Raw genomic sequence first — 26,339 nt, forward strand, 5'->3', positions numbered from 1 at the left:
TCCCAAACCCTCCCCCCTCTAGGGGGGGAGGGGACGCCCCCCCCAAAAAAACCTCCCCCCCTTTTATTTTTTAACACCCCCCCCCCCTAAAAAAAATGGCCGACCCCATCATGGACCTCTTCGACGACCCCAACCTTTTCGGTCTCGACCCTTTAACGGACGAAACCTTCGCCCCCCCTTCCCACGATCCCATCGAAGAAGCTTTAGGATTAACGGGGGCTTTAGACCCCCCCCAACCTCCGCCGGCCCCCCCGGACCCCCCCGCGCCCCTTCCGGAAGCTTCTCTGCCCCCCCAAAATCCTCCCGACCCCCCTCGATCCCAAGTCGCCCCCGAACGAGACGTTCTCAGTCAAGGCAACCCCTTCATGGGGGTCTCGGCTTCGTTACCCCCCACCCCTTCTTCCTCCGGGGGGGGCCCCCAACCTCCGAAAATCGTCATCCTTAAAGCCCCCCCGGGGGGGGCGACGCCCTCGGGTCCCCCCCAATCGCCCGCCCTTCCCGTACCGGGCGGGGGGACCGCGCCCAACGGCGGCAAAGTGACTTTCGCCAAAGTTTTAACCGGCGCCCCGCAACTTCGTCCCGGCGTTTCCATCGTTACCGGTAACGCCGCCGCCGTTTTAACCGGCAAAGTGACTCCCGCCGGAACCGGGGGGGCTACCGGAACGGCCCCCCCCCGCCGCCGCCGCCGCCGTTCACCGATTGGTTCAACCGGGAAGACCCGTCAAGCAATTGGTTTTGCAACCGGTCAAAGCTGGGGGGGCCGGGACCCCCCTCAAACCCGCCGTCACCCTCACGTCGGCGCCGGCGCAGGTGACGAGGGGGTGGGGGGGGGGCGTTGACATGGGGGGGGCACCCATGGGTGGGGGTCTTGGGGGTTGGGGTCTTTGGGGTTGGGTGGGGTTGTCTTCTTGGGTTGGGGTTGTCTTCTTGGGTTGGGGGGGGCTCGGGGTGGGTGGGGGGGGCTCGGGGGTGGGGCTATGGGGTTGGGCGGGGCTCAGGGTGGGGCCGGGGGGGGTCTTCGAGGTGGGGTTGTCCCCTTGGGTGGGGGTCTTGGGGGTTGGGGTCTTCAGGGTTGGGTGGGGGGTCTTCAAGGTTGGGGTCAGTTCGTTGGGTTGAGGTTTTTGGGGTTGGGGGGCTCAGGGTGGGGTGGGGGGGGGGTCTTCGAGGTGGGGTTGTCCGCTTGGGTGGGGGTTTTGGGGGTTGGGGTCTTCAGGGTGGGGTGGGGGGGTCTTCAAGGGTGGGGTTGTCTTCTTGGGTGGGGGTCTTTGGGGTTGGGGGGGGTCCTTGGGGTCATGGTCTTCTTCCGGGGTTCGGGGTCTTTGGGTTTGGAGGGCTCAGGGCGATTTGCCGGGGGCCACCGGAGTCCGGGTCACTTCCCGACAGCGGGGTCCCCAAAGTCCTTGAGGTCCCCAAGATTGGGGTCACCTCCCCACGGCGGGGTCCCCAAAATCCTTGAGATCCTCAGGGTTGGGGTCACCACCCCTTAACGGGGTCCCCAAAGTCTTTGAGGTCCCCAAGATTGGGGTCACCTCCCCATAACGAGGTCCTCAAAGTCCTTGAGGTCTTCAGGGCTGGGGTCACCTTTCAACAGCGATGTCCCCGAAGTCCCCAAATTGGGGTCACCACCCCTTAACGGGGTCCCCAAAGTCCTTGAGGTCCCCAAGATTGGGGTCACCTCCCCAGGGCAGGGTCCCCAAAGTCGCTGAGGTCCTCAGGGTTGGGGTCACCACCCCTTAACGGGGTCCCCAAAGTCCTTGAGGCCCCCAACATTGGGGTCATCTCTCCGTAGTGGGGTCCTCGAAGTCCCTGAGGTCCCCAAGATTGGGGTCACCACCCCACGGCGGGGTCCCCAAAGTCCTTGAGGTCCTCAGGGTTGGGGTCACCACCTCATAACAGGGTCCCCAAAGTTCTTGAGGTCCTCAGGGTTGGGGTCACCACCCCTTAACGGGGTCCCCAAAGTCTTTGAGGTCCCCAAGATTGGGGTCACCTCCCCATAACGAGGTCCTCAAAGTCCTTGAGGTCTTCAGGGCTGGGGTCACCTTTCAACAGCGATGTCCCCGAAGTCCCCAAATTGGGGTCACCACCCCTTAACGGGGTCCCCAAAGTCCTTGAGGTCCCCAAGACTGGGGTCACCTCCCCATAGCGTGGTCCCCAAAGTCCCTGAGATTCTCAGGATTGGGGTCACCTCCACATAACGGGGTCCCCAAAGTCCTTGAGGTCCCCAAGATTGGGGTCACCTCCCCATAGCGTGGTCCCCAAACTCCCTGAGGTTCTCAGGATTGGGGTCACCTCCACATAATCGGGTCCCCAAAGTCCTTGAGGTCTCCAAGATTGGGGTCACCACCCCATAACGGGGTCCCCAAAGCCCTTGAGGTCCCCAAGATTGGGGTCACCACCCCATGGCAGGGTCCCCAAAGCCCTTGAGGTCCCCAAGATTGGGGTCACCTCGCCATAACGAGGTCCCCGAGTTCCAGCTCACCACCCACGCTCCCCGGAGATCCTCGTCACCCCGTTCTCGCCCTGACCCCGCCCCTTTTTTTTATTTTTTTTTTTCCCAATCTCTTCTCCAGGGTGAATCGAAACGCATCACTTTGGTGCTCCAACAGCCGCCGGGCGGTAGCGCTCCCCCCGGCCAACGCCACGTGGTGTTGGGTAGTTTGCCGGGCAAGATCGTGTTGCAGGGCAACCAATTGGCCGCTCTCGGTCAAGCCAAAGGGACGCCGGGTCAACCCGCCAAGGTGGTCACCATCCAACTTCAGGTTCAACAACCCCCCGCCGGCCAACCGGGAGCTCCCCAGAAGATCCAACTCCTCCAGCAACCCGCCGGCGCCGGCGGGCAGCCGGCTCCCGTGGCCGTCTCCTCCGTGCCGCAGGTGGTGGGGGGGACGGGGCAGAGGTTGACGGTGCCGTTGAAGGTGGTTCTACAGCCCCAGGTGAGCGTCGGCGAAGTTTTGGGGTGACCAAAGAAGCTGAGGAGCTTCTGGGGGGGCGGTCTCGGCATTTTGTCCAACTACGGTCACCGTTGTGCCAAACCCTCGGTCCCGGTGTCGCGCCCAACTCTTGGTTTTGGTTGCACCCAAGTTTTTTGTCCTGGTGTTGCACCTGATTTTGGTCCCCGTTGCACCCGACCCTTGGCCGCGGCGTTGCACCCAACTTTTGGTTTTGGTTGCAACCAAGCTTCTGTCCTGGAGTTGCACCCAATTGTGGCCACGGCGTTGCGCCCGACTCCTGGTTTTGGTTGCGCCCGACTCCTGGTTTTGGTTGCGCCCAATTCTTGGTTTTGGTTGCACCCAAGCTTCTCTCCTGGAGTTGCACCCAATTTTGGTCCCAGTTGCGCCCAACCTTGGCCACGGTGTTGCGCCCAACCCTTGTCTCCATCCTGCCCAATGTTTGGCTGCGGCGTTGTGCCCAACATTGCCCACGGCGTCGCGCCCAACCCTTGATGTCCGTTGCGCCCAGCTCTTGGTTTTGGTTGCACCCAAGCTTTTGTCCTGGAGTTGCACCCAGTTTTGGTCCCAGTGGCACCCAACCTTTGACCGTGGCGTTGCGCCCAACCCTTGGTTTCGGTTGCGCCCAACCTTTGGCCGCGGCGTCGCACCCAGCCCTTGGTCTCCATTGCGCCCAACCTTGGTGCCACCCCGATTTTTGGCTTTTCTCCGCAGGCCGGCTCGTCTCAGGGCAGTTCTCCCGGTCTGTCGGTGGTGAAGGTGCTGAGCAGCAGCGAAGTAGCCGCCCTGGCCAGCCCCGGCTCGCGGGGCGCCTCGGAGGAAAGCCGCAAGCTGGAGCACCAGAAGAAGCAGGAGAAGGCCAATCGCATCGTAGCCGAGGCCATCGCCCGTGCCCGAGCCCGGGGCGAGCAGAACATCCCCCGTGTCCTCAACGAGGACGAGCTGCCCAGCGTCCGGCCCGAGGAGGAGGGCGAGCGTAAGCGCCGGCGGAAAGGGGCCGGCGAGCGCGGGGGACCGAAGGAGGAAAGACCCCGCAAGGGCAAGGGTCAGGGGGGCTCCGGCAAGAGCAAGGGGCGCAGCAAACCCAGGTGAGATCTGCTCAGCTCCAAAAAACGATGTATTTTCACCCAAATTTAGCCGGGAGAGGTCTGGCCGCGGGTGCGTGTCCTTGTTGGGGTGGCCCTTCGTTGTCGCCCGACGGCGGCCCTCGTTACCCAACCGTGGTCTTTGTTGTCGCCCGACGGCGGCCCTCGTTGCCCAACCGTGGTCTTCGTTGTCGCCCGACGGCGGCCCTCGTTGCCCAACCGTGGTCTTTGTTGTCGCCCGACGGCGGCCCTCGTTGCCCAACCGTGGTCTTCGTTGTCGCCCGACGGCGGCCCTCGTTGCCCAACCGTGGTCTTCGTTGTCGCCCGACGGTGGCCCTCATTGCGCAACCGTGGTCTTCATTGTCGCCCAATGCTGCCCCTTCGTTGTCGCCCGACGGCGGCCCTCGTTGCCCAACCGTGGTCTTCGTTGTCGCCCGACGGCGGCCCTCGTTGCCCAACCGTGGTCGTCGTTGTCGCCCGACGGCGGCCCCTCATTGTCACCCAACCGTGGTCCTTCGTCGTCGCCCCAACCGTGCTCGTTTGCCGCCCAACCTTGGGCCTCGTTGCCCCCCAGCCTTGGCCGTTGTCCCCCAACCCTTGGCCTTGGAGTAAACCCCCGGAGAAGGGGTCCATCCGTCCCGTCTCCGCCCTCCTAACGCCCCCGTCTCGCCCCGTTAGCACCATCACGCCGGTGGTGGGGAAGAAACGGAAGCGCAACGCCTCCTCCGACAACTCGGACGCCGAGGTGATGCCGGCGCAGTCGCCGCGGGAAGAAGAAGAAACCAGCGTGCAGGTACGGAGACGCCGCCGGCGGGGGTCCGCACCGTTTTGGCACGGACGGGGGCCGCATCCTGTTTTCCTTTCCCCTTTCCAGAAGCGGCGGTCGAATCGGCAAGTCAAGCGCAAGAAATACACCGAAGATTTGGACATCAAGATCACCGATGATGAGGAAGACGAAGAGCTGGACGTGACGGGGCCGGTCCGACCCGAGCAACCTCCGGTCCCGCAACCCCCGGCCCCGGAGCCGGAGCCGGAGGGCGAGACGTTGCCCTCCATGCAGTTTTTTGTGGTGAGGGGTCTTCGTTTTGTCTTCTCGGATGCCGCTTTGCGGCGTCCGCCGCGATCTTCGTCTCCTTCCGCCATCATCTTCATCTTTTCTCTTCTCCGCCTCCAGGAAAACCCCAGCGAGGAGGACGCGGCCATCGTGGACAAGGTGCTCTCCATGAGGGTGGTGAAGAAAGAGGTGAGCGACCACCGTGGCGGCGGCGGTGGGGGGTCTTTTGCCGGCGTTTTGCCGACTCTTAACGTCCCACCTGGTTCTCCACAGCTTCCGTCGGGGCAGTTGATCGAGTTGGAGGAGTTTTTCGTCAAGTACAAGAACTAGTAGGTGGCCGGATGAGGTGGGATGGGTTTGGGGTGTCCCCTTGGGGTCGACGGCACGTTTGGACCCTTGCCGCCCCGCCGGCGGGTTCCTCGTTGGGCCGCGACGGTTGGCTTGAGCTCTCCAAACCCAACGGAGGGGACGCGTCGGTGAGGCCAACGACTCGTCGACGCTTCTACGACGAGGCGGCTGTCGACGAAGGGTTTTTCTTGCACCAACGTTGCTCGAAAACGGCCTTACCGCCCCCAAATCCCTTCGCCGCGGCTGGGGGGGGGGCTTTGCCGCGTGGACGTGACGCTTTGCCCCCCTGTCCCGTGTTTTCCCCCCCAGCTCCTATCTCCATTGCGAGTGGGCCACCATCGACCAGCTGGAGAAGGATAAGAGGATCCACCAGAAGCTGAAGCGTTTCAAGACGAAGATGACGCAGATGCGACATTTTTTCCACGAGGTGCTGGTTTGGGAGGGTGGGGGGGACGCGGAACGGGTTTTGGGGGTTCGGCGAGACCGCTCACCGCCCCCCCTTTTCGTCTTCAAAGGATGAAGAACCTTTCAACCCCGACTACGTGGAGGTAGACCGTATTCTGGACGAGTCCCACAGCATCGACAAAGACAACGGGGAGGTGAGCGGGGAGGAGAGGACGGGACAACGGGTGACTTCCGTCCCCCCCCCAAAAATGGCCTTTCCCGTCACCGCCACCCGTTTTTTTTGTCCCCCCACCCTACTCCCGGTCGCAGCCGGTGGTCTACTACCTGGTGAAGTGGTGCTCCCTCCCCTACGAGGACAGCACTTGGGAGCTCAAAGAGGACGTAGACGAGGGGAAGATCAGGGAGTTCAAACGCATCCAAGCCCGACACCCGGAACTCAAGCGTTTGGTGAGCGTCCGGGTCTTCTCCCACCTCCCCGCGTCCCCCCCCCCCCCCGATTTCGGCAGCCGCCGATGTCATCTCCGTCTCCCCCCCCACCGCCTTCCTTTCTCCTCCCAGCCCCGTCCCCAAGCCGGTTCCTGGAAGAAGCTGGAGCTCTCCCACGAATACAAAAACCACAACCAGCTTCGCGAATACCAACTGGAAGGGGTCAACTGGTTGCTCTTCAACTGGTACAACAGGCGAGTGGTGGAACGGGACGGCGGGTGGGACGACACGGGGGACGTTATCGCCGCCCCCGATCACCGACCGGCCGTTTCCTTTGCCTCCCCGCAGGCAGAACTGCATCTTGGCCGACGAGATGGGCTTGGGCAAGACCATCCAGTCCATCGCCTTCTTGCAAGAGGTCTACAACGTCGGCATCCGGGGGCCTTTCCTGGTCATCGCTCCGCTCTCCACCATCACCAACTGGGAGCGGGAGTTTAATACCTGGACGGAGATGAACAGCATCGTTTACCACGGCAGTTTGGCCTCCCGGCAGATGATCCAACAGTACGAGATGTACTGCAAGGACTCGCGGGTAGGATGCCTTTGGGTCTTTTTGGCTTCGAGACGCTTCCGAAAACTCTTCCCTGAGGTTTGGGGACGAGGTTGGAGCCGCCTCCCTGCCTTCGTCCCCGCCCCAGGGTCGTCTCATCCCCGGAGCCTACAAGTTTGACGCTCTCATCACCACCTTCGAGATGATCCTCTCCGACTGCCCCGAGCTGCGGGAGATCGAGTGGCGTTGCGTCATCATCGACGAGGCCCACCGCCTCAAAAACCGCAACTGCAAGTTGCTCGACAGCCTCAAGCACATGGACCTGGTGAGAGATGGGGTGGAGAAGGGGACGGGGGGGACACGGAGACCCCCAACTCCTCTCTGTGGGGCAGCGCGGGGTTCCCTGAAGGTGCGTTTGGGGTCTTGGTTGCATCTGGAGATGTTTGGGCTCATCCCGTGCCGCAGGGATTGGTTTTGAAGGTGTGGTTGGGGTCTTGGTTGCATCTGGAGATGTTTGGGTTTGTCCCGTGCCGCAGGGATTGGTTTTGAAGGTGCGTTTGGGGTCTTGGTTGCATCCGGAGATGTTTGGGCTCATCCCGTGCCGCAGGGATTGGTCCTGAAGGTGTCGGGGGGGTGCTGGTCATACCTGGAGATGGTTGGGCACGTTCCATGCCTACCCCACCCCAAATCCTAACGTTGTACACCCCCTGGTTATCAGGAACACAAAGTTCTCTTGACGGGCACCCCGCTCCAAAACACGGTGGAAGAGCTCTTTAGCCTCCTGCACTTCCTGGAGCCTTCCCAGTTCCCTTCTGAAGCAGAATTTCTCAAGGATTTTGGGGACCTCAAGACCGAGGAGCAGGTGAGAACGTCGGGAGGACCCCGAACCCTTCCCCGGCCACTTGGGTCCTTCCTGACCCGCGGTGACATTGCCCCGCTGGTCCCCCCTGTAGGTGCAGAAGCTCCAGGCCATCCTCAAGCCCATGATGCTCCGTCGGTTGAAGGAAGACGTGGAGAAGAACCTGGCGCCCAAGCAAGAGACCATCATTGAGGTGGAGTTGACCAACATTCAGAAGAAGTACTACCGGGCCATCCTGGAGAAGAATTTCTCTTTCCTTTCCAAAGGCGCCGGTCACACCAACATGCCCAACCTCCTCAACACCATGATGGAGCTGCGCAAGTGCTGCAACCACCCCTACCTCATCAACGGTGAGGAACCGGGGGTGGGCAACGACGTGGCGGGGCGTCCCTCGTCCTCCCGCCGCCGGTGGACAACCTCGGGGGGCTAACGTCACCCCGTCCCTGCTTCTCCTGGCCTCGTCCTTTCTTCCGCCGAGGACTCGGTGGCCTCTCGGATTTGGGGTTTGTCTTCCCCAACCTCCGTAGAGCCATCCGTTGGGCTCGACGTCGCGGTGGGGGAGATCCTCCAGCTCACCCGGTTGGGTTTTGATGCCCCTCGAGTCTCGCTTTGGCGGGGTGTCTCCCGAGAAGGTCTCGCGTGCCACCCCGCTGACGGTCCCTTCCCTACCCGACAGGCGCGGAGGAGAAGATCTTGGCCGAATTTCGGGAGTCTTGCCACCACCACGTCCCCCACGACTTCCACCTCCAGGCCATGGTCCGCTCGGCCGGCAAGCTGGTGCTCATCGACAAGCTGCTGCCCAAGCTGAAAGCCGGCGGCCACAAGGTGCTCATCTTCTCCCAGATGGTGCGATGTCTCGACATCTTGGAGGACTACCTCATCCAGAAGAGGTGAGAGGGGGGACGACGGGGCGACGGGTGGGCCCGGGGAGGACCCCCGCGCCCTCCCCGAACGCGGTTCCGGTGATTTCGGTAGGTACCTCTACGAGCGGATCGACGGACGGGTACGGGGCAACCTACGGCAAGCCGCCATCGATCGCTTTAGCAAACCCGACTCGGATCGCTTCGTCTTCCTCCTCTGCACCCGGGCGGGCGGCTTGGGCATCAACCTCACCGCCGCCGACACCTGCATCATCTTCGATTCCGATTGGAATCCCCAAAACGACCTCCAGGTAGCCGCCGGCTCCACCCCAGCGCCACGGGCTCGGCGTCGCGTTGCCTTCGTCCTGACCTGACCCCACCCGCCCTCTTCTTCCTTCCTCCAGGCTCAAGCGCGGTGTCACCGGATCGGGCAGAGCAAGGCGGTGAAGGTCTACCGCCTCATCACGCGGAACTCCTACGAGCGGGAGATGTTCGATAAAGCCAGCCTCAAGTTGGGGCTGGACAAGGCCGTGCTGCAGTCCATGAGCGGGCGCGAGGGCAACATCGCGGGGGTGAGGCGTCTTCCGAGGGAAACGGGGCGTGAAGGACCACGGGGGTGAGGTTTTCCGAGGGAAATGGGGCGTGAAGATCTTGGGAGTGAGGTCTTGCAAGGGAAATGGGGCTTGAAGACCATGGGGATGAGGTCTTCTGAGGGAAACGGGGTGTGAAGATCTTGGGGGTGAGGTCTTCTGAGGGAAATGGGGCTTGAAGACCATGGGGATGAGGTCTTCTGAGGGAAATGGGGCTTGAAGATCTTGGGGATGAGGTTTTCCGAGGGAAACGGGGTGTGAAGACCATGGGGATGAGGTCTCCCGAGGGAAACGGGGTGTGAAGACCATGGCGATGAGGTCTTCTGAGGGAAATGGGGCTTGAAGACCATGGCGATGAGGTCCTCCAAGGGAGATGGGGCATGAAGACCACGGGGATGAGGTCTTCTGAGGGAAATGGGGCTTGAAGACCATGGCGATGAGGTCCTCCAAGGGAGATGGGGCATGAAGACCATGGCGATGAGGTCCTCCAAGGGAGATGGGGCATGAAGACCACGGGGATGAGGTCTTCTGAGGGAAATGTGGCGTGAAGATCTTGGGGATGAGGTCTTCTGAGGGAAATGGGGCTTGAAGACCATGGGGATGAGGTCCTCCAAGGGAGATGGGGCGTGAAGACCATGGGGATGAGGTCTTCTGAGGGAAATGGGGCTTGAAGACCATGGGGATGAGATCCTCCAAGGGAGATGGGGCGTGAAGACCATGGGGATGAGGTCTTCTGAGGGAAATGGGGCTTGAAGATCTTGGGGATGAGGTTTTCCGAGGGAAACGGGGCGTGAAGACCACGGGGATGAGGTCTTCCAAGGGAAATGGAGCGTGAAGATGACGGGGATGGGATCCTTCAAGAGAATCAGGGCGTGAAGACCATTGGGATTGGGTCTTCTGAGGGAAACGGGGCGTGAAGATCTTGGGGGTGAGGTCTTCCGAGGGAAATGGGGCATGAAGACCACAGGGACAGGGCCTTCAAGAGAAATGGGGCGTGAAGACCATTGGGATGAGGTTTTCCGAGGGAAACGGGGTGTGAAGACCATGGGGATGAGGTCTTCTGAGAGAAATGGGGCTTGAAGACCATGGCGATGAGGTCCTCCAAGGGAGATGGGGCATGAAGACCACGGGGATGAGGTCTTCAGAGGGAAATGTGGCGTGAAGATCTTGGGGATGAGGTTTTCCGAGGGAAACGGGGTGTGAAGACCACGGGGATGAGGTCTTCCAAGGGAAATGGGGCGTGAAGACCACGGGGATGGGATCCTTCAAGAGAATCAGGGCGTGAAGACCATTGGGATGGGGTCTCCTGAGGGAAACGGGGCATGAAGATCTTGGGGGTGAGGTCTTCCGAGGGAAATGGGGCTTGAAGACCACAGGGATGAGGTTTTCCGAGGGAATCGGGGCGTGAAGATCTTGGGGGTGAGGTCTTCTGAGGGAAACGGGGCATGAAGACCATTGGGATGGGGTCTTCTGAGGGAAATGGGGCATGAAGACCCTATGGATGGTCTCTTCCAAGGGAAATGCAACGTAAAGATCTGTGGGATGAGATCTTCCAAGGAAAACGGGGTCTGAAGACCATGGAGATGGGGTCTTCCAAGGGAAACGGGGCGTGAAGACCATAGGGATGGGGTCCTTCAAGACAAACATGTTGTGAAGACCCCCGGGGTGGAGTTTTCCAGGAGAAATGCGTTGTGAAGAGCCTGGGGACAGGGTCTTCCAAAGGAAATGGGGTGTGAAGATCTCGGGGAAGGGTTTCTCCAAGGGAACCGGGACGTGAAGACCTTGGGGAAGGGTTTCTCCAAGGGAACCGGGACGTGAAGACCTCGGGGAAGGGTTTCTCCAAGGGAACCGGGACGTGAAGACCTTGGGGAAGGGTTTCTCCAAGGGAACCGGGACGTGAAGACCTCGGGGAAGGGTTTCTCCAAGGGAAACTGGACACGAAGACCCTAATCTTGAGGGACGTGGGGCTTGGAGTTGGTTTGGGATGGGAGCAGGTCCCACGGGCCACCCGCCTCGCCCTACGCTCACCTCCCTTTTCCGCTCTCCCCGGCAGATCCAGCAGTTCTCCAAAAAGGAGATCGAGGACCTGCTGCGCAAAGGGGCCTACGCGGCCATCATGGAAGAGGACGACGAAGGCTCCAAGTTCTGCGAGGAAGACATAGACCAGATCCTGCTGCGCCGTACCACCACCATCACCATCGAGAGCGAGGGGAAGGGTTCCACCTTTGCCAAGGTACTTCTGCGCGTTCTTCCCGCCGTTGCCGAGCCGGGGTGGGGGCGGAAACGCCTCCCACCTCGGAGGTTTTCGGCGAACATCTCCCAAACTCCTCGCCCAACCCCAGGCGAGCTTCGTGGCTTCCGAAAACCGCACCGATATCGCGTTGGATGACCCCAATTTCTGGCAGAAGTGGGCCAAGAAAGCCGACCTGGACCTGGACCTCCTCAACAGCAAGGTTTGAGCCGGGAAGGGGGACAACCGTGGGGTTGGGTCGGCGGTGGGGTCGGCGCGGGGCAGCGCTTGATCGGTCTTCTCCATCCCGCTGTCCAGAACAACCTGGTGATCGACACGCCGCGGGTGCGTAAGCAGACGCGACATTTCAGCACCCTTCGGGACGACGACCTGGTGGAGTTCTCGGACCTGGAGAGCGAGGATGAGGAGAGACCTCGATCCCGTCGCCACGACCGGCATCACCACGCCTTGCACCACGCCTACGGTCGCACCGACTGCTTCCGCGTGGAGAAGCACCTCTTGGTTTACGGGTGAGGACGGGCCTGGGTTCGGCTGTGCTCTGGTGGCAACCACGGGATGGTTCTTGGTGGAGAAAGTAGATGGGGTCTAGATCTACGTGTGGTTTGGTGGCAACCACGAGCAGATGTTTGGTGGAGAAAGCAGACCGAGTCCAGGTCCGTGGTGGCAACCGTGAGATGGTTCTTGGTGGAGAAAACAGACCAGGTCCAGCTCTGCCGTGGTGGCAACCGTGGGCAGATGGTTAGTGGAGGGAGTGGTCCTGCTGGGGCGACAACCACGAGGAGATATTCGGGTGGGAGAGCAGCCCAAGTCCGGTTCCACCTCTTCTCTGGTGGCAACCGTGAGTAGATAACTCGGGGGAGAAGGCAGACCAGGTCCAGTTCCACCTTTTCTCTGGTGGCAACCTTGAGTAGATGGTGGGAGAGATAGCAGACAAGCTCCAGGTCTTCTCTGGTGGCAACCTTGAGTAGATAACTTGGTGGAGAAAGTAGACCAACTCCGGTTCCACCTCTTCTTTGGTGGCAACCATGAGTAGATAACTCGGTGGAGAAAGTAGACCAGGTGCAGTTCCACCTCTTCTCTGGTGGCAACCATGAGTAGATAACTTGGTGGAGAAGGTAGACCAGGTCCGGTTCCACTCCTTCCTCTGGTGGCAACCTTGAGTAGATGGTGGAGGGGAGAGCAGACAAGCTCTAGCTCTTCTCTGGTGGCAACCTTGAGTAGATAACTCAGTGGAGAAGGCAGACCAGGTCCAGTTCCACCTCTTCTCTGGTGGCAACCTTGAGTAGATGGTGGAGGAGAGAGCGGGCAAGCTCCAGCTCTTCTCTGGTGGCCACCATGAGCAGATACTTGGTGGAGATGGCTGCTGGGACGTTGGGAAACCCCAGCCGAGAACCTCCCCGGCCACTGACCCCACCTTCCACCGCCAGCTGGGGTCGATGGCGGGAGATCCTGTCCCACGGGAGGTTCAAACGACGCCTTTCGGAGCGAGACGTGGAGACCATCTGCCGGGCCATCTTGGTCTACTGTCTCCTGCACTACCGTGGTGACGAGAACATCAAAGGCTTCATTTGGGATCTCATCAGCCCCACCGAAAACGGCAAGGCCAAGGAGCTCCAAAACCACTCGGGTGAGGGTCTACAGGAGCTTCGGGACAACCGGGGACCTCTTGAGGTCCCACCTTGACGTCTTTCTCCTTCTTCCACCCCGTTTCTCCAGGTCTTTCCATCCCGGTTCCTCGAGGTCGGAAGGGGAAGAAGGTCAAGTCCCAAAGCACCTTTGACGTCCACAAAGCCGAGTGGATCCGCAAATACAACCCCGACACCCTCTTCCAAGACGAGAGCTACAAGAAGCACCTCAAGCACCAATGCAACAAGTAGGTCGAGATCTTCTTGGAAGGTCCCCTTTGTCCCCTTTTCCGTGTTTTTTGGGGTTTTTTTGGGGTTGACCGCCCCATCCCGCCATCTCCCAGGGTTCTGCTGAGGGTGCGGATGCTCTACTACCTGCGGCAGGAGGTGATCGGGGACCAGGCGGAGAAGGTGCTGGCCGGGGCGGTGGCCAGGTGAGTCCGTGGGACCTTCTTTGAGGTGCTCCAGCCCCATTTTGGGGTGGTTGGAGGTGCTTCAACTCCTCTTGGGGTGCTCCAGCCCCACTTTGGGGTGGTTTGAGGTGCTTCAGGCCCTCTTTGGGGTGCTCCACCTTCACCATGAGATGGTTTGAGGTGCTCCAGACTATTTCTGAGGTGCTCCAGCCCCTCTTGAGGGTGTCTTGGGGTGCCCCAGCCCCTCTTTGGGGTGCTCCAGCTCCACCATGAGCTGGTTTGAGGTGCTCCAGATCTTCTCTGGGGTGCTCCAGCCCCTCTTGAGGGTGTCTTGGGGTGCCCCAGCCCCTCTTTGGGGTGCTCCAGACCCTCTTAGGGGTGGTTGCAGGTGCTCCAGACCCTCTTAGGGGTGGTTTGAGGTGCTCCAGACCTTCTTTGAGGTGCTCCAGCCCCACTTTGGGGTGGTTGGAGGTGCTCCAGCCCCACTTTGGGGTGGTTTGGGGTGCTCCAACTCCACCACGAGCTGGTTTGAGGTGCTCCAGACTCCTTTCTGGGGTGGTTGGAGGTGCTTCAACCCATCTTGGGGGTGTCTTGGGGTGCCCCAGCCCCTCTTTGGGGTGGTCTGAGGTGCTCCAGATCTTCTTTGAGGTGCTCCAGCCCCACTTTGGGGTGGTTTGAGGTGCTCCAGACCCTCTCTGGGGTGCTCCAGCCCCTCTTGAGTGTGTCCTGGGGTCCCCCAGTCCCTCTCTGGGGTGCTCCAGCCCCTCTTGAGTGTGTCTTGGGGTGCCCCAGCCCCTCTTTGGGGTGCTCCAGACCCTTTCTGGGGTGGTTGCAGGTGCTCCAGATCCTCTTAGGGGTGTCTTGGGGTGCTCCAGCTCCACCATGAGCTGGTTTGAGGTGCTCCAGACCTTCTCTGGGGTGCTCCAGATGCTCTTGAGAGTGTCCTGGGGTCCCCCAGTCCCTCTTTGGGGTGCTCCAGACCCCTTTTTGGGGTGGTTGGAGGTGCTTCGACCCCTTTTGGGGGTGTCTTGGGGTGCACCAGCCCCACTTTGAGGTGGTTTGGGGTGCTCCAGCCCCTGTTCGGGGTGCTCTGGCCCCACTTTGGGGTGGTTTGAGGCTCTCCAGACCCACTTTGGGGTGGTTTGAGGTGCTCCAGACCCTCTTTGGGGTGCTCCAGTCCCACTTTGGGGTACCCCTGACCCCCCCAATCACCCCATTTCCCCCCCATCCCCAGCGAGATCGACATCTGGTTCCCGCTGGTGGAGCAGCTGGAGGTACCGACCGCTTGGTGGGACGCCGAAGCCGACAAATCCCTCCTCATCGGGGTCTTCAAACACGGTATGTTGCAGGGGTGAGGAGCCAATTTTGGGGTGAAACCTGGCAGAATTAGGGTTGTAACAGTGTCGTCATCGTCCCCCCCCCTTTTTTTTTTTTTTTTTGGCTGGGGGGGGAGAACAGGCTACGAGAAATACAACACCATGCGCGCCGACCCCGCTCTCTGCTTCTTGGAGAAAGCCGGCCGCCCCGACGAGAAGGCTATCGCTGCCGAGCAGCGCTTGGACGTCGGGGAAGGGTGAGTTTGGGGGGACCCTCCCCACAAATTTGGGGTGCTCCTGCCCCTCTTTGGGGTGTCCTGGGGTGCTCCTGCCCCTATTTAGGGGGCTTTGGGATGCCCCAGCTCCTTGTTGCGGTGGTTTGGGGTGCTCCAGCCCCTCTTTGGGGTGCTCCAGCCCCTTTCAGGGTGTTTTGGGGTGCTCCAGCCCCTCTCTGGGGTGCCCTGACCCCACTATGGGGGGTTTTGGGGTGCCCCAGCCCCTCTTTGGGGTGGTTTGGGGTGCCGCAGCCCCTTTTGTGGGTGTCCTGGGGTGCTCCAGTCCCACTTTGGGGGTGCCCCAGCACCTCTCTGGGGGGCTTTGGGGTGCCCCAACCCCTCTTTGGGGTGGTTTAGGGTGCCCCAGAATCTCGTTGGGGTGCCCCAGAATGTCTATGGGGTGCCCTGACCCCACTATGGGGGGCTTTGGGGTGCCCCAGCCCCTGTTTGGGGTGCTCCAGCCCCTTTTGTGGGTGATTTGGGGTGCCCCAGAATCTCTTTGGGGTGCCCTGACCCCACTATGGGGGGCTTTGGGGTGCCCCAGCCCCTCTTTGGGGTGCCCCAGCCCCTTTTGTGGTTGGTTTGGGGTGCCCCAGCCCCTCTTTGGGGTGCCCCAGCCCCTTTTGTGGGTGTCCTGGGGTGCTCCAGTCCCACTTTGGGGTGCCCCAGCCCCTCTTTGGGGTGCCCCAGCCCCTTTTGTGGGTGTCCTGGGGTGCTCCAGTCCCACTTTGGGGTGCCCCAGACCCTCTCTGGGGGGCTTTGGGGTGCCCCAGCCCCTCTTTGGGGTGCCCCAGCCCCTTTTGTGGGTGTCTCGGGGTGCCCCGGCCCCTCTTTGGGGTGTCCCAGCCCCTTTTGTGGGTGTCCTGGGGTGCCCCAGCCCCTCTTTGGGGTGCCCCAGCCCCTTTTGTGGGTGTCTCGGGGTGCCCCGGCCCCTCTTTGGGGTGGTTTGGGGTGCCCCAGAATCTCTTCGGGGTGCCCCAGCCCCTCTCTGGGGGGCCTTTGGGGTCCCCCTTTCCCCTCCCCAGCCCCACTTTGGGGTTACCCGTATCCCTTCACGCCATTTTAGGGACAATCCCCCCCCTACACACTTTTGGGGACCCCCCCTTCCTAATTTTGGGGGTGCCGATGATGACCACGCCATGCTAATACTGACTGGCTGTTGGCTGGGATGAGTTCAATCTCTTCAAGAGCTGAGGCACCCAAAGTGGGGGGGGGGGTGGATTTGGGGGGGTCAGGGGCGTGTTTTTGGGGGGTGTCGGGGTCTTTATTTTTGGGGAACCCCCCCCATCGTTGTCGTGTGTCCCCCCCCCCGGCAGCGTGGATTTCGATAAGGACTGCGAAGACCCCGAATACAAGCCCCTCGCGGGGACGGCTAAGGAGGTGGACGACGAGGTATTTGGGGGGGCTCTCCCCCCCTAAATCTGCCCCCCCCCCAAAATCTGCACCCCCAAAATTTGGGGGGGGGGGACATGGGGGTGACCCTGATTTCTTTACCCCCCCCCTCGATTAGACGGACCCCCTGATGCTGCTGGACGAGGAGATCTCGGTGGTGGACGGGGATGAAGGTAATGGGGGTGGGCCAGCCCTATAGGTTGCCTCTGCCCTATAGGATGCTTCTGCCCTATAGGGTCTCTGCCCCATATCCCCTATAGGGCTGGCTCTGACCCTGCCATCCCATAGGGACCCCCAGACCTATAGGATACCCTGGGGAACCCTATAGGGCTGATTCTGACCCATAGGGACCCCCCGAGCTATAGGATATCGTGTCGTTATGTCCTTAAGGGACGCCAGGGAGACCCATGGGGCCCCCCAAAACCCCCTATAGAAACCCCCATCCCTATAGGATATCTTACCCCCACACCCCATAGGACCCCAAGGAGATCCATAGGACCCCTTGGGACCCCCCAGCCCCCATGGGGACCCCCATCCCTATAGGATATTTCAGTCCTATATCCTATGGGACCCCAAGGAGATCCATAGGACCCCTTGGGACCCCCCCCCAAACCCCATGGGGCCCCCCCAAAACCCTATAGGAACCCCCATCCCTATAGGATAGCTTGCCCCTATATCCATATGGGATCCCAAGGAGACCTACAGGACCCCATGGGCTCCCCCCCAAACCCCATAGGGACCCCCAAACCTATAGGATGGCTCATCCCTACACCCTATGGGACTCCAAGGAGACCCATGGGACCCCATAGGGGACCCCCCCCAAACCCCATGGGGACCCCCATGCCTATAGAATATCCCACTCCTACACCCTATGGGACCCCAAGGAGACCCATAAGACCCCTTGGGACCCCCCCAACCCCATGGGGACCCCCCCAAACCCCATAGGGACCCCCATCCCTATAGGATATCTCACCCTTACACCCCATGAGGACCCCAAGGGGACCTATAAGGCGCCATAGGGACCCCCAAACCTATAGGATGGCTCACTCCTACACCCCATGGGACCCCAAGAAGACCCATAGGACCCCAAGGAGACCCGTAAGACCCCATAGGGACCCCCCCAAATCCCATAGGGACCCCCAAACCTATAGGCTGGCTCACTCCTACACCCTATATGGGACCCCAAGGAGACCCATAAGACCCATTGGGACCCCACAACCCCATGGGGACCCCCCCAAACCCCATAGGGACCCCCATCCCTATAGGATATCTCACCCTTACACCCCATGGCTCCCCAAGGAGACCCATAAGACCCCATGGGGCCCCCCCCCAAACCCCATAGGGACCCCTGTCCCTATAGGATATCTCACTCTTACACCCCATGGGACCCCAAGGGGACCTATAAGGCGCCATAGGGACCCCCAAACCTATAGGATGGCTCACTCCTACACCCCATGGGACCCCAAGGAAACCTGTAAGACCCCATAGGGACCCCCCCAAATCCCATAGGGACCCCCAAACCTATAGGCTGGCTCACTCCTGCACCCCTATGGGACCCCAAGGGGATCCATAGGACCCCGAGGAGACCCATAGGACCCCTCGGGGTCCCCCCCTGACCCCCTTTCCCCCCCCCACCCCCCTTTTCCCAGGCCAACCCCCCCAGCCGGGCCAACCTTTCTGGCCGCCGGGCTCGGTGCTGACGGCTCGCTTACGCCGACTGATCACCGCCTGCCAGCGTTCCTACCAGCGGGAACAGCTCCGGGTGGAAGCGGCCGAACGGGGGGATCGGCGGCGGCGGCGCTGCGAAGCCGCCTGCAAGCTGAAGGAGATGGCCAGGAGAGAGAAACAGCAGAGGTAAAGGGGTGAGGGGGGGATTTTGGGGGGGCCGGGAGTCCTTACGGGGCGCTAGGAGCCTGTGTGGGGAAGTTTTGGGGTGCTGTGGTTCCATACAGGTGAGTTTTGGGGTGCCTGGAGCCCATTCAGGGAGGTTTTGGGGTGCTGTGGTTCCATACAGGTGAGTTTTGGGGTGCCAGGAGCCTGTGTGGGGAAGTTTTGGGGTGCTGTGGTTCCATACAGGTTAGTTTTGGGGTGCCAGGAGCCTGTGTGGGGAAGTTTTGGGGTGCTGTGGTTCCATACAGGTGAGTTTTGGGGTGCCAGGAGCCCATTCAGGGAAGTCTTGGGGTGCTGTGAGACACTACAGGTTAGTTTTGGGGTGCCAGGAGCCTGTGTGGGGAAGTTTTGGGGTGCTGTGGTTCCATACAGGTGAGTTTTGGGGTGCCAGGAGCCCATTCAGGGAAGTTTTGGGGTGCTGTGAGACACTACAGGTGAGTTTTGGGGTGCCAGGAGCCCGTGTGGGGAAGTTTTGGGGTGCTGTGGTTCCATACAGGTGAGTTTTGGGGTGCAGGGACCCAGTTCCCAATTTTTGGGGCGTGCAGGAACCCCATGCCCAGAATTTTGGGGTGCCGGGACCCCCCAACTGGTATTTTTGGGGAGCAGGACCCCCATCCCCAGATCCTTAAGCTGCAGGAACACCACGTCCAGGATTTTGGGATTTGGGGACATCACCCAAGGAATTTTGCGGTGCTGGCATGCCCATTCCTCAATTTTTGGGGTGCTGGGACCCAAAACTGGTATTTTTGGGGTGCCGGGACCCCCCAACTGGTATTTTTGGGGAGCAGGACCCCCATCCCCAGATCCTTAAGCTGCAGGAACGCCACGTCCAGGATTTTGGGATTCAGGGATGTCACCCAAGGAATTTTGGGGTGCCGAGACACCTATTCCTCAATTTTTGGGGTGCTGGGATGCCCTAACTTGTATTTTTGGGGTGCTGGGACCCCATAACTGGTATTTTTGGGGTGCTGGGACCCCATAACTGGTATTTTTGGGGTGCTGGCACCCTCCTCCCTGGATCCTTGAACTGCCAGAACACGACATCCGGAATTTTGGGATTTGGGGACATCACCCAAGGAATTTTGCGGTGCTGGCATGCCCATTCCTCAATTTTTGGGGTGCTGCTGGGACGCAAAACTGGTATTTTTGGGGAGCAGGACCCCCATCCCCAGATCCTTAAGCTGCAGGAACGCCACGTCCAGGATTTTGGGATTTGGGGACATCACCCAAGGAATTTTGCGGTGCTGGCATGCCCATTCCTCAATTTTTGGGGTGCCGGGACCCCCATCCCCAGATCCTTAAGCTGCAGGAACGCCACATCCAGGATTTTGGGATTCAGGGATGTCACCCAAGGAATTTTGGGCTGCGGGGACTCCATTCCTTGATTTTGGGGTGCTGGGACCCCTAACTTGTATTTTTGGGGTGCTGGGACCCCCTAACTGGTATTTTTGGGGTGCTGGCACCCTCCTCCCTGGATCCTTGAGCTGCCAGAACACGACATCTGGGATTTTGGGATTCGGGGACATCACCCATGGAATTTTGGGGTGCTGGGACGTCCATTCCTCAATTTTTGGGGTGCTGGGACCCCCTAACTGGTATTTTTGGGGAGCAGGACCCCCATCCCCAGATCCTTAAGCTGCAGGAACGCCACGTCCAGGATTTTGGGATTCAGGGATGTCACCCAAGGAATTTTGGGGTGCCAGGACACCTATTCCTCAATTTTTGGGGTGCTGGGATGCCCTAACTGGTATTTTTGGGGTGCTGGGACCCCTAACTGGTATTTTTGGGGTGCTGGCACCCTCCTTCCTGGATCCTTGAGCTGCCAGAACACGACATCTGGGATTTTGGGATTCGGGGATGTCACCCATGGAATTTTGGGGTGCTGGGACATCCATTCCTTGATTTTGGGGGTGCTGGGACCCCATAACTGGTATTTTTGGGGTGCTGGGACCCTCCTCCCTGGATCCTTGAGCTGCCAGAACACGACATCTGGGATTTTGGGATTTGGGGACATCACCCAAGGAATTTTGGGGTGCTGGGACGTCCATTCCTCAATTTTTAGGGTGCCGGGACCCCTAACTGGTATTTTTGGGGTGCCGTGACCCCCTAACTGGTTTTTTTTTTTTGGGGTGCAGGTGGACCCGTCGGGAACAAGCCGATTTTTACCGGGTGGCTTCGAGTTTTGGGGTGGAATTTGACCCGGAGGGAGGTCGTTTCCGTTGGGGTCGGTTCCGGACCTTGGCCAGGTTGGAGAAGAAGACGGACGAGAACCTCACCAAATTCTTCCACGGTTTCGTCGCCATGTGCCGGCAGGTTTGCCGCCTGCCGCCCGCCCCCGGAGACGGTACGGGGGGGACACCCCGATATTTGGGGGGGACACCCCGATATTTGGGGGGGACACGACACCCCCATAGAGGGTGGGGGTTCCCAATGGAGATAGGGAGCTTCCCGTGGGGTTGGGGACATCTCCGTGGGGTTGGGGACATCTCCGTGGGGTTGGGGACATCTCCGTGGGGTTGAGGAGCTCCCGATGGGTTTGGGGACGTTCTCGGTGGGTTTGGGGACGTTCTCGGTGGGGTTGGGGACATCTCCGTGGGGTTGAGGAGCTCCCGATGGGTTTGGGGACGTTCTCGGTGGGTTTGGGGACGTTCTCGGTGGGTTTGGGGACGTTCTCGGTGGGGTTGGGGACATTCTCGGTGGGGTTGGGGACATCTCCGTGGGGTTGAGGAGCTCCCGATGGGTTTGGGGACGTTCTCGGTGGGTTTGGGGACGTTCTCGGTGGGGTTGGGGACATCTCCGTGGGGTTGAGGAGCTCCCGATGGGTTTGGGGACGTTCTCCGTGGGGTTGGGGACGTTCTCCGTGGGGTTGGGGACATCTCCGTGGGGTTGAGGAGCTCCCGATGGGTTTGGGGACGTTCTCGGTGGGGTTGGGGACATCTCCGTGGGGTTGAGGAGCTCCCGATGGGTTTGGGGACGTTCTCGGTGGGGTTGGGGACATCTCCGTGGGGTTGGGGACATCTCCGTGGGGTTGAGGAGCTCCCGATGGGTTTGGGGACGTTCTCCGTGGGGTTGGGGACATCTCCGTGGGGTTGAGGAGCTCCCAGTGGGTTTGGGGACATTCTCCATGGGTTTGGGGACGTTCTCCACAGGATTGAGGACATCTCCGTGGGGTTGGGGACATTCTCCGTGGGGTTGGGGACATCTCCATGGGGTTGAGGAGCTCCCACTGGGTTTGAGGACATTCTCCGTGGGCTTGGGGACGTTCTCCACGGGGCTGGGGACGTTCTCCACGGGGCTGGGGACATTCTCCACAGGGTTGGGGACATCTTTGTGGGGTTGAGGAGCTCCCAGTGGGTTTGAGGACATTGTCCATGGGGTTGGGGACGTTCTCCGTGGGGTTGGGGACATCTGTGTGGCATTGGGGACACTCTCCATGGGGTTGGGGACATCTCTGTGGGGTTGGGGACATCTCCACAGCATTGGGGACATTCTCTGTGGGGTTGGGGACATTCTCTGTGGGGTTGGGGACATTCTCGTGGGGTTGGGGACATCCCCATGGAGATAGGGAGCTTGCAATGGGTTTGGGGACATTCTCCGTGGGGTTGAGGACATCTCCATGGCATTGGGGACATTCTCCGTGGGGTTGAGGACATTTCTATGGGGTTGGGGACATCCCAATGGAGACAGGGACCTTCCAGTGGGTTTGGGGACATTCTCCATGGGGTTGGGGACACCTCCGTGGGGTTGGGGACACCTCCGTGGGGTTTGGGGCTCTCTATGAGGTTGATGACATCGCCATGGGGTTGGGGACATCCCCATGGAGATACGGAGCTCCCTGTGGAGTTGATGACCTCACCATGGAGTTGGTGACCTCACCATGGAGATACGGAGCTCCCCGGGGGGTTGGGGACATCTCCATGGAGTTGGGGACATCTCTGTGGGGTTTGGGGCTCCCGCTTGGGTTGGGCACATCCCCACGGGGCTGTTAGGCTTTGGCCGGTCAGCACCACCCAACGATGGCATTGACCAACCCACCGATGGCACTGGCCATCCCAAGGGTGACGTTGGCCAACCCACCAATGGCATTGGCCATCCCAAGGGTGACGTTGACCAACCCACCGATGGTGTTGACAAACCTAAGGGTGATGTTGAGGAACCCAACGGCTTTGAGCAACCCAACGGTTGTCTTGGCCAACCCAAGGGTGACATTGACTAACTCAATGATGACACCACCTCACAGGTGACGTTGACCAACCAATGGCACTGAGTAACCCAACGATGGTCTTGACCAACCCAAGGGTGCCGGTGGCCAACCCTATGATGGTCTTGACCAACCCAAGGGTGCTGGTGACCAACCCAACGATGGTCTTGACTAACCGAAGGGTGCCATTGGCCAACCCTATGATGGTCTTGACCAACCCAAGGGTGCCGGTGGCCAACCCAACGATGGTCTTGACTAACCGAAGGGTGCCATTGGCCAACCCTATGATGGTCTTGACCAAGCCAAGGGTGCCGGTGGCCAACCCTATGATGGTCTTGACCAACCCAAGGGTGCCGGTGACCAACCCTATGATGGTCTTGACCAACCCAAGGGTGCCGGTGACCAACCCAAGCGTGCCAGTGGCCAACCCAACAATGGTCTTGACCAACCCAACGATGGTCTTGACCAACCCAAGGGTGCCGGTGGCCAACCCTATGATGGTCTTGACCAACCCAAGGGTGCCATTGGCCAACCCAACGATGGTCTTGACTAACCGAAGGGTGCCATTGGCCAACCCTATGATGGTCTTGACCAACCCAAGGGTGCCAGTGGTCAACCCAACAATGGTCTTGACTAACCAAAGGGTACTGTTGACCAACCCAACGATGGTCTTGACCAACCCAACGATGGCGTTCTTCCCCATCTTCTCCAGAACCTCCCGATCCCTCGATCCCCGTTTCGCCCGTCTCGGCCGTTCGAGCTTCTCGAGGTCTTCGCCGGTTGTCCCTCCTCCGTCTTCTCCGCGAGCAGGTCCTCCGTCACCCCCTCCTCCCCGCCCGCCTGGCGCTCTGCCCCCCCCCCCGGCCCCGACTTACCCCCGTGGTGGGAACGAGGTCACCACGACGGAGAACTCCTCCGCGGAGCGGCGCGGCACGGTTTGGCGCATCCCGAAACGGCCATCTTGGGAGATCCCGATTTTTCCTTCGCGGCGGCGAGGTGGAGGTATCTCCGGGCTCAAGCCGAGGTCGGGGGGGGGGACGCCACCGCCGCCCCTCCCGCCGCCGCCGCCGCCGCCGCAGCCCCCCCAAAACGTCGTCGGTCATCGGCCGCCGGCGCCCGCCGAGGACGAGGATTCGGAGCTGGAGAAAATGTCGGCGTCGGCTTCCGAGTCGTCGTCCTGCGAGGAGGACAGCGATGAGGAGAGGGGTGAGGGGGGGGGGGATACCCTAAAATCCTAGGGGGACCCCCCCAAAATCACGGTGGGACCTTGAAATCGTGGTGGGACCCCCCCCCCAAAATCGTGGTGGGATCCCAAAATCGTGGTGGGAGACCCCCAAAATCTTGGTGGACTCCCCCAAAATTCTGGTGGGATCCCAAAGGCACGGTGGGGCCCCAAAATCGTGGTGGGAGACCCCCAAAATCCTGGTAGGACCCCAAAATCCTGGTAGGACCCCCCCAAAATCCTGGTGGGACCCCGAAATTGTGGGGAACCCCCAAAAAATCCTGGTGGGACCGTGAAATTTTGGTGGCCCCCCCCAAAATCCTGGTGGGACCCCAAAATCCTTGTGGGAGACCCCCAAAATCATGGGGAACCCCCAAAAAATCCTGGTGGGACCCTGACATCTTGGTGGACCCCCCCAAAATCATGGTGGGACTTCAAAATCCTGGTGCGAGACCCCCAAAATCTTTGTAGACCCCCCAAAATCATGGTACGAGACCCCCAAAATCCTGGTGGGACCCCAAAATCCTTGTGGGAGACCCCCAAAATCATGGGGAACCCCCAAAAAATCCTGGTGGGACCCCAAAATTTTGGTGGACCCCCCCCCAATCCTGGTGGGACCCCAAAATCGTGGTATGAGACCCCCAAAATCCTGGTGGGAACCCGAAATCCTGGTGGGAGACCCACAAAATCGTGGGGAACCCCCAAAAAATCCTGGTGGGACCCCAAAATCCTGGTGGACCCCCCCAAAATTGTGGTGGGACCCCAAATCGTGGTGGACCCCCCCCAAAATCTTCGTAGATGCCCCCAAAATAGTGGTGGGACCCCAAAATCCTGGTGGGAGACCCCCAAAATCTGGGGGGACCCCAAAATGCTGGTGGGACCCCCCCCAAAATCCTTGTAGGTCCTCAAATCCTGGGGGGGACCCCAAAATCCAGGGGGGACCCCCCAAAATCCTTCTAGGACACCCTAAAATCTTTCTAGGACCCCCCCTAAATTTTTTGGGGGACCTCCCATCTTTTTGGGGACCCCCCAAATTTTTGGGGACCCCCCCACCCCTCCCCAGGGTCCTTCCTGGGGGGGGGCCCCCAAAATCCCCCCCTAACCCCCCCCTTTCCAGGTGCGGAGCCTTCCTGTGGGGTGGAGGAGGAAGAAGAGGAGGAGGAAGAGGAAGAGGAGGAGGAAGAGGAAGAGGAGGAGGAGGAGGAGGAAGAGTCGCCCCCCCCCTTCTGGCGAGGGGGGGCCCCCCCCGGGACCCCCCCCGGGGCCCCCCCCGGCCCCCCGCAACCTCCACGAGTGGCCCAAGGTGAGCTCAACCCTTGGTGGGGGGGGGCGGCACCCATTTTAGAGACCCCCCCCATTTTGGGGGACCCCTAAAGCACCCAACCCCCCCCCCCCAAAATTTAGAGGGGGGTCCCCCAAATTTCTCTGCCCCCCCCCAATTTTTATGGCCCCCCCCCCTAAAATCTAGGTGCCCAACAGGACTAGGGGGGGGGGCACACACTTTAAAGACCCCCCCCCTCATTTTGGGGGACCCCTAAAGCACCCAACCCCCCCCCAAAATTTAGAGGGGGGGTCCCCCAAATTTCTCTGTCCCCCCCAATTTCTCTGCCCCCCCCCCCCCCCCCAATTTTATGCCCCCCCCCCAAAATCTAGGTGCCCAACAGGACTGGAGGGGGGGGCACCCACTTTAAAGACCCCCCCCCTCATTTTGGGTGACTCTTAAAGCACCCAAACCCCCCCCAAAATTTAGAGGGGTTCCCCCAAATTTTTCTGGTTCCCCTCCAAATTTTTATGTCTCCCCCCCCCCCCCCCCCAATTTTTATGCCCCCTCCCAAAATTTAGGTGCCAAAACAGGACTGGAGGGGGGGCACCCACTTTAAAGACCCCCCCCATTTTGGGGGACCCTTAAAGCACCCAAGCCCCCCCCAAAATTTAGAGGGGGGTCCCCCAAATTCCTCTGCCCCCCCCCAAATTTTTATGCCCCCCCCCACAGGACCGTGCCCTCATCCGCCGGCTGGACCTGGTGTGCCAAGCGGTGCTGTCGGGCGAGTGGCCGTCGGAAAATTTCGGGGGGGGGGCGTACCCCGAAACCGCGCCCCCCCCGCCGCCGCCGCCCCCCCCGCCTTTGCCCCCCCCCCTCTTTGCCCCCCCCCGCTGCCGACCCCCCCCCTTACACCCGCCTGCGCCACGAGGAGAAAGAATTCACGGTCCAGATTAAAGACGTAAGTTTTTTTTTTACCGGGGGGGGGGATTTTTGGGGTTGTTTTGTTAAATTTTGGGATGGGGGGAGTTTGAGGGGGGGTCACTCATTTTTGGGGATCCCCCCCCGCAGGAGGAGGGGCTTAAATTAACTTTCCAGAAGCACCGATTGGTTCCCAACGGGACGATTCGGGAGCCCCCCCACCATAAGAAAAACAGCAAGAAATTAGTAGAGGTAAGTTGGGGGGGTTGGTTTATTTTGGGGGGATCCGCTTCCGGGCGGGGAAGGAGGCGGGCGCGGGGGGGGTTTGTATGCCATGCGCGGAGGCGGGAAGGCGCCCCGCGTCACGTGACGGGGGAGGCGAGGCGGGAAACGGGGGGAGGAGAGCGCCCCCTGGTGGTCGGCGGGGCGACGCGGAGGGATAATTAG

The 26,339-nt window shown here is 60.6% G+C and overlaps 1 protein-coding gene and 1 non-coding gene across 2 annotated transcripts; both read left to right on the forward strand.

Moving 5' to 3' along the window:
- Nucleotides 1-110: 110 nt before the first annotated feature.
- CHD8 (chromodomain helicase DNA binding protein 8) lies at nt 111-26,339 on the forward strand. Its single transcript, XM_041121991.1, is given in 36 exon segments — nt 111-600; nt 632-810; nt 2,571-2,933; nt 3,663-4,036; nt 4,712-4,826; nt 4,908-5,102; nt 5,208-5,276; nt 5,361-5,416; nt 5,745-5,862; nt 5,951-6,034; nt 6,150-6,287; nt 6,399-6,520; nt 6,615-6,858; nt 6,965-7,141; nt 7,535-7,678; nt 7,770-8,025; nt 8,352-8,565; nt 8,651-8,846; nt 8,940-9,107; nt 11,179-11,358; nt 11,468-11,578; nt 11,674-11,885; nt 12,804-13,003; nt 13,093-13,249; nt 13,346-13,435; nt 14,649-14,752; nt 14,873-14,987; nt 16,322-16,397; nt 16,516-16,570; nt 18,047-18,251; nt 20,423-20,631; nt 23,201-23,694; nt 24,828-25,013; nt 25,704-25,867; nt 25,869-25,932; nt 26,043-26,339. Coding segments are annotated over 36 exon segments (6,621 nt in total).
- LOC115338534 lies at nt 16,126-16,204 on the forward strand. The gene has a single exon (XR_003922424.1). It is a non-coding gene; the product is annotated as a small nucleolar RNA U6-53/MBII-28 (small nucleolar RNA).

The sequence above is a fragment of the Aquila chrysaetos genome, unplaced genomic scaffold, assembly GCF_900496995.4.
Source record: "Aquila chrysaetos chrysaetos unplaced genomic scaffold, bAquChr1.4, whole genome shotgun sequence".
Classification (NCBI taxonomy): domain Eukaryota; kingdom Metazoa; phylum Chordata; class Aves; order Accipitriformes; family Accipitridae; genus Aquila; species Aquila chrysaetos.